Source organism: Sinocyclocheilus grahami, unplaced genomic scaffold, assembly GCF_001515645.1.
Source record: "Sinocyclocheilus grahami isolate Dianchi unplaced genomic scaffold, SAMN03320097.WGS_v1.1 scaffold149.1, whole genome shotgun sequence".
NCBI lineage: Eukaryota > Metazoa > Chordata > Actinopteri > Cypriniformes > Cyprinidae > Sinocyclocheilus > Sinocyclocheilus grahami.
Window position 1 is genome coordinate 2,509,493 of NW_015505328.1, and position 7,760 is coordinate 2,517,252.

Consider the following 7,760-nt stretch of genomic DNA (forward strand, 5'->3'; position numbering starts at 1 on the left):
ACGTAGAATTGATTTTATAAAAGAAAAAGGGGGGGGGGGGGGGGGGACTGGACATAACTAGAAAATCTAAATTAGAAATTGGTAATTTAAGATACCCTATGGATATAATGAAGCTTCATGCAGTGATTATTAGGCGGCCTTAAACTGTGCAATTTAAAACTCAGCACGAGACAGACCGTGTTAATCACAGAGGAGCGAGATGGGGGCCCGAAACGAAAAAGACAGTGACATAACACAGGCCAAAGTTATACATGCATAGGTGTGTAAAAGTGCTAAAATACATTTTTAGCGGATATATATATATATTTAAAAAAAGGAAGATGCAGCAGTGGTTCAAGTAAAAGGATGCAAGTGAGGGGCAGTCGCCTGAACACACACCTTAGCGTGGCCAACATCCCCTGGCTAACACACATGATGAAAGACAGTTTAAAGGGGTTAAATATCATGACTGATGAGCAAAGTGCACATGAATGTAGTTGCTCACTCATTCATACCAAAGTACAGAAGAAAAAAAGGGTCAAAAAAATACACCCATACATGTTAACATGGTCACAGTAAGAAAATCAGGGCACAAAATGATGACTGGGAGAGGTCACTGTGGCCAATGAGGTACTTTACCTTTAATTCACTCCCATAAAATCAAGCTGCATTACGGGTTCAAAAACAAATGAAGATGCAAAAGCATAATATGAAAGGACACAAGAGAGTGGGCCATAAAACCACTGCACTTGCTGTTGGTTTTAGAGCTTGTAAGGTGAATGTTAAATCTGTAGAAACCCTTAGTAGGCATGTTAACAAATGTAGTTACTGCCAAACACTTTTTTTCATTCTTTCACTATTTAAAATTTTAAATGGATAGTTCATTCAAAAATTAACATTTTGTTATCATTTACTCATGTCATTTTAAACCTGTATGACTTTCTTCTGTCGGATATTTTGAAGAGTGTTCAACTGTTTTTGTCCATATAATGAAAGTCAGTGGGGTCCAAAACAACAATGAACCCCTCTGACCTTCATTATATGGACAAAAAACACTTCAGACATTCTAAAGTATCTTCTTTTGTGTTCCACAGAAAAAAGCGAGTCATACCGGTTTGGAAAAGCATGAGGGTGAGTAAGTACAGACAATTTTTATCCTTTTAAGGAGGTTGTGTAAGCTAATTTGCTCCGTTGAGTTTTGTGCTAGATTACTGGGTTATTACTCAGTAATCTGATGCACTGTGAACAATGAGGGTGACAGCATGTCAGCTTGAATGATTAGTGGGGGGGGTTTTAGCTGCACATGCAGAGGAGATTATCAAATACATTCATTTTACCGTCGCTGATGTCAAAGATCTGGGATGGGAGGATAAAGGTGCAGGAGAGGAGGGTGATGAGGACAAAATAAGGACGAACATAAAGGGAGAACAAACCTCAGTGGCCTCACATGTGTACAACATGAACAAGACAAGATTTGAAGTGTTTTGAAGATAATAATCACACAGACCTGCTCCATCATTTGCAACATCAAGCCTCTATCATCTACTGTGCCAACACAACTATTTCTGAGGGCTGCAAATTATTAATTTTGAAGACATGACCAAAAAAAAAACACTCCAAGGCCCACAGAAACAGGGTGTTTTCATATGCTGACATGGTCTACTGCTTTTATGAAATCGATATTGAAAAATGATGGAGAGCCTCAAAAACATGCCAGAGTCCAATTTGTATAATATATTAAAGTGAATTTCATCAGATTCAATAGTTGTAAAGGTCATTTTACACAGTATGTGATCAGACTGAGATCTTGTCACCACTAAGGCAGTGTTAAATGTTGTATGCCAGTGTAATGCTACTGCTTCAGCTCAATGCTAATGTTCTTGAATTAGGTGATAACTGCGAATACCATATTCTGAGTTCCAGTGAGAGAAAAATAAAATTAACTAAATAAAAATGGCATTTTCTTCTCCATGTAATATTTTATATTCTTCTAGATTTTGGTAAATTACTGGTGAAAAAGTTATAACGCATCGTGGTACTCTTGTGAATGGCAGCCGAGACTGACATGGAAGAGAAGAAATTGTTGAATAAAGTTTTTTATTTGCGCACAAAAAGTATTCTCGTAGTTTCATGACATTACGGTTAAACCACTGATGTCACATGAACAATATTAATGATGTCTTTACTACCTTTCTGGGCCTTGAATGTGGTAGTTAATGTGTTGCTTTCTATGGAGGGTCAGAAAGCTCTTGGATGTAATCAAACATTTCTTAATTGAATTGTGTTCCGCAGATGAACGAAGGTCTTGCGGGTTTGGAACGACATGAGGGTGAATAATTGATGACAGAATTTTCATTTTTGGGCGAACAATCCCTTTAAATTTCTTTTAAAAACATTTTCAAAAATCTTTCAGACCCAACTTTTAAGGTAGGGTAAATCCCTTCTTACTGGTCAATGATGTTGTGAAAATACAAAATTGTTTACTCCTGCGTGGTGGTACTGAACATCTGCTGCCTCATACCATTTTGAGGTTTTATATAAATGTTCTGTTTTTGAAATACAAAACTCAAGCTCTCCAAGTCAAAACACTTCAAATTCACTATGATAGTGGACACAGATAAGAATGGAGGAGTGATATTGTCACAGAGGATCCCTCACCTGACTTGCGGACTGTTCCTGGTGTGTTGCTCCCTCCTCCTGTAGGTTGGCCGCCCGGGCCGGGTGAGCCTGCTTTCTTAGTCAACAGACTGTTGAAGAAGTTAGCCAGCACACCCTCACTCGTCTGACCTCCTGCCACAAGAAATGACAATAATTAGCACAACCATGCAAGCTGAAACTCTAGCAGATACTAGCCTAAACTAGATTCAGGTTGCTACAAAACAGAAACATCGACCGAGCCCTAAGCTGGAATTAAAAACGTGTGTAAAGGAAAAAGTCGAAATGAAAGTCTGAAAGAAGTTCAGCAAAGAAACAAGCTTTAATCCCAACAAGCTCTCCTAAACTCCTCCAAACATGACAGCAATTTTCCTATGATTTGAACCTAAAAGAGTAAAGTCCTTCTTATCTGCATCCTGAAACAATCTCTGGAGACACTAAAAGTGTATTCACGATCACTGCTGCCCAAAACAAACAAGATTTTCACCCATAAGTCTAGACACAAGCTTTGAGGATGGTATATCATGTTGAAAGTCACATTCTTCCCAAGAAGACAGGGTGGTGAAAATCATGAAACCAGATCCAGAGACTGGATGAATAAATTCCCAAGAACTAGAAAGGTGTGACTCCAAAAGCTGTTGCTCCCAATAGTTGGAAAAATGCAGCCAAGGAGAGAAACTACAGGACGGAATGCAGAGACCGAGAAAGATGGAGAGGAACTGGAGGCATGCATCCTAAATATGGCACACTCTTACACACCTTTCATGTTGGGATCAATCTTCTTGGTACCTGATTGCATGGGCATGACGTTTGCCACGTTAGCCGCCGCCGAACGGTTGGTCGTCCTTGGTGAGCCGGTGGGAGCTCTGTTTGTTGGGTCCTGTTACAGACACATAAAGATATGTTTTAGGATTATAAAATGTAATAAAATAACAAACAAAAAAATAAATAGTATGAGAGGACGAGTAAAAAAAAGACCAAATCTGAATGTTAAAAATTAAAACAAATAAATCGGCTTGGGTAAAAGTGTCTGTTAAATGAACACATGTAAATGCAAATGTCTTGTAGCAGGAAAAGTCTTTATCCAAAACATGATTCAACCGAGTAATGCTGTGGGCTGAAATGTAAATGGAGGGCATGTAAAACACTCACCACTGGTCTTCCTGCAGTGACTGGAGGCTGTTTAGATAACAGAGACTGAGAGCAGGGCAAAAACAGAACAGAAATAATTCAGCGATTATTTCTCAAATATTCTGGCAATGATTGGTTTATCAAACAAGTTTCATGGATTATTAAAAACCCTCTCAGGGTACTAGACTTACAAATACAGGGCTTGACAGCGAGAGCATGTCAGTCACATTTGAGACTAAAAATATTTGTGCGCAAACTATAAAATATATTTAAAAGGAGCAAATTTAAGGCATCTTAAATTGTATAACAAACATCTTAATTTAAAAGGTCTTACATTTGGGCAAAGAAAAGCAGGAAAAAGGAAACAACCTGTTATTATTAAACTTCAAAAGGCTACGATTTTATTAAATAAATATGTGTGCTGCACATTTCGATGGTGCACATGGTCACACATTCTAAAAGCTCGCCGTTTCAGAGCAGTTTGCAATAAATTAAAACTGCACATTTATGCCGAGCCAATGAAGCTTATGATCAATTTTATATTTCAATTAGAAAAATCTATAAATAGCTAATAAATGTTTACCAAATCAGCATATTATAATGATTTCTGAAGGATCATGTGACACTCAAGCCTAATAATGAGTAATGGTTGCTGAAAAAAAATCAAGAAATTATCCTTTTTGTTGATTATGTTATACAATATTATGCAATTACCTGCAACTTTAGTAGAAATACTTGGTCATCTTCAGCTTGAACTTCCTTCTCATGTACAAACTGGAAAGATGTATCACAAATGAGCAATCACTAGATTATAGATAACTGTATATTGTTTGTTTGTTTGTGTTTAACGCCATTCCAGCTTCTGTGGCTATTTTCATGGCAAGAAATATTATGGCCGAATTCAGCTAACTTGTATATCCAGTGGCAAAGATCGAATCAAGCGTGAACTCTTACCTTTCTAATTGGAGGTTTCACTATTACATCTTCAAAATTGTCCTCTGCTTTTACTGTCTGGAAATTTTCATGCAGGATGGCGATCTTTTTTTCATTGTCCCATCCTGATGGACTGAAAATGAAACACAGATTATATGAACACATGTACCATTAAAGAAACATTTGATGCAATAAACCCATTTTTACTACATTACCCATTTGTATTTAATTAGCTTGTAATAAAAGTTGCATTTATTTCACATTACAAAGATTACGAACAATATGCAATTGATTTTCATTTTATGTTTTGATTTTCATTTCAGACTCCTTATGTGAGTCACTTACATAAACACAGAGTCTTTCTCCACCACCTGAGCTGGGATGTTGAAGGGAAAGCCATATAACCTGTGAACAAGGTATTTATATAACAAGTCTAGATTTTTGTTCTCCTTCATGGATGTGTAAAGTAGCGCTGCTCCATCTGAAAGGTCACTTGTGAAGGAAAAGAACAAGGTGAGGTTACATTTAAGCATGGAACATGCGAGCTCTTCACTTCGGCGATTTTTGGAAAGCAGCCATTATGATGGGTCAGCAGATAATATTCCCACATTCCACTGTTGAGCAAACAAGATTCAATACATCTACCTGTGTAGCCTGTATTCAGATGCACAAAAAATTACTCTTGACATTTAAAGATAAAACTGAACATGAAATTAACCTGGTGTCCAGATGACTAAAATGTGCAGGGTGAACTATATTCATCATTACAGCTTTGGTTCAGACATGCTGATGTGTAAGGATACACTGCAAGCAGAAACGTCGAATGTGAGACTGGATGAAGTCTAAGTGCTCGTCTTTATAATCGTGCTCCTTCTCCAAAGTGCTGATCGCATCACACTACACAGAGAGAGAATTAAGAAAGGGAGACTCCATTAACGTACTACTACATCCTTGCTTTGTAACTTGATATATTTGGGCCTTTTAGTGAAAGCAAAAGCAGAACCGACTTGGTAAACAATGACCAGAAATGGCAAGTTTATCATATTCATTGAAATATGTGGGATCCAACAGTCTGAGACGATTCAAAATCAAGTTTACATCTAGAAATAAACTGCTTTGAAAATCTGGAAATTTAAAACAAAAATTAAGTATAGAAAATATATATTCAAACCCACCAGTCAAATTTGTGGCATGTGAACTGCATTGTACAAAAGATGTTAAAAGATGGTGATCAGATGTTAACGTTTGACTTAAACTGTTATGCTAATATAAATACAGAACCGTTCAAAATGTTGGAGTCAGTAAGTTTTTTTCCCCTACAAAATTAATACTTTTTTTCAGCAAGCAAGCATTAAATTGGTTTGAATTTTATTTTCCACAAACATTAAGCAGCACTACTATTTATAACATCGATTAAAAAAAAATTATTAGAATTAGAATGACTTCTGACATTTACATTTTAAAATATATCGAAATATAAAACTGCTTAAAACTGTAATAATTTTTCACTATATTAAAGTAGGTAATATTTTACTGTATTTTTAGTCAAATAAATGCAGCCTTCATGAGTATATATGACTTCGTTCAAAACATTTTTTAAAAATCATACTGACCCCAAACTGTTGAACGGTAGTGTGTAAATGCATGCTCCATTGTAGCTGCTCTTTTAAATACAAGTCCCACGAAGTTCGAGCAGGTGTACCTTAGTGCAGACCACCACTATAGGCAGGCCCAGGTTGTGTGTGAGTGTATTGTCTCCCAGCGGCAGCAGGACGCTCTCTTCCTCGGACTCAGGATTCCTTCTCTGGGGCACAGCTTCCAGGTCACTTCCTGGTTCCACGTATTCCTGAAACTGCTTCACCACTGCATACAAACACAGTTACATTCAGAGATATTTACTGTACTAACTGCAAACTCATTCATGCAAGTATAAGAACTGTCATGCATAGCAATATAAAGGACCATCGCAGATCAAAATGCATCACCACACTAGATCATTCCTACAGGGTACTTAGCATGCGAACACGCTCACAATCTAAACACACAGACACACACACAAAGACGCTACTCACATCTGTGCTCCAGCTCTCTCATGGTTTCAGGGGGAACTCTGAGCTTGTCCACAAAATCCCTCACAACGCTGCCCCATTTCTGCAGCGAATCGAGGGCCAGCCAGGGCCGGGACAGATCAACCACAAATAGAACCAGCGAGTCCTCAAGGTTCTCTGTTGATACTGCGAATTTCTGCAGGCCTTTGTGGTACAGGTCCCCATCCAGCACCCATGCATTACACCGTGCATGATCTGACAAAAAGAGTTTGATTAGATTTAGCATGTCTGTATTGAGTTACCTACTGTTGGTCATTAGGCTGCCTCTATACTAAGTATGACAAACGTCACTGATAATTACGCTTGACTGCTTGGGTTGGCAAAACTAATACTTTGAAAACAGTAACCGTATTTATGCTTCAAGTTGACTTAAACAAACATGCTTAATGATGCATTAAAAGTAATAAATTGCAAATTACACTAAATAATCTCAGTGCGCAGTTATGGCATCTTTTCTTATTTACATCCTACACTTTTCCATTTAAATAAAGGACATGACCAATCTACTAAAACATTGCTTCAAAATACTGCAGTTTTAAAAAACGTTCAACGTATTGATTGATTATAGTATATCACAACCACACTGTAAAAAAAAAAATCTGTGACATTTACGTAAAATACCAGCAGCTGTGGTTGCCAGAATTTCACCATAAAAAATATGGTAGCAACATTTTAGGTTTTACAGACTTAACTTAAATTCACAATAAAATACCGTATTTCATTAACTGATGTAATGTTAATAAACCAACATATTGAAGTACTAATATCTGTTTTGAACCATTGTAATGTACTGATAACCACCAAAAACAGGTGATGAGAATGTCACATGATGAACCAAAGCTCATCACAAACAGCTTTTCTACGAGCTGAGGAGGGCAATACTTATATATAGAAGGTGCACAGTGTCATTCACACAAACACTAAACCCCATCATGGTGACACACATGATACTGA

The 7,760-nt window shown here is 37.3% G+C and overlaps 1 protein-coding gene across 3 annotated transcripts in view; it reads right to left on the reverse strand.

Moving 5' to 3' along the window:
• dync1li1 (dynein, cytoplasmic 1, light intermediate chain 1) overlaps positions 1-7,760 on the reverse strand; it is a 15,639-nt gene that overhangs the window by 3,739 nt on the left and 4,140 nt on the right. Inside the window, exons 4-13 of one of the 3 annotated variants that reach the window (XM_016281310.1) lie at positions 6,771-7,001; positions 6,401-6,561; positions 5,502-5,595; positions 5,044-5,179; positions 4,720-4,831; positions 4,480-4,539; positions 3,787-3,831; positions 3,394-3,514; positions 2,638-2,769; positions 1,317-1,335 (exon numbers count right to left, since the gene is read on the reverse strand). In XM_016281310.1, the coding sequence (XP_016136796.1) occupies positions 1,328-1,335; positions 2,638-2,769; positions 3,394-3,514; positions 3,787-3,831; positions 4,480-4,539; positions 4,720-4,831; positions 5,044-5,179; positions 5,502-5,595; positions 6,401-6,561; positions 6,771-7,001 (1,100 nt within the window). In that variant the 3' untranslated portion in view covers positions 1,317-1,327. The remainder of the gene's footprint in view (positions 1-1,316; positions 1,336-2,637; positions 2,770-3,393; positions 3,515-3,786; positions 3,832-4,479; positions 4,540-4,719; positions 4,832-5,043; positions 5,180-5,501; positions 5,596-6,400; positions 6,562-6,770; positions 7,002-7,760) is intronic. The other 2 variants (XM_016281309.1, XM_016281308.1) reach the window with 2 other exon arrangements.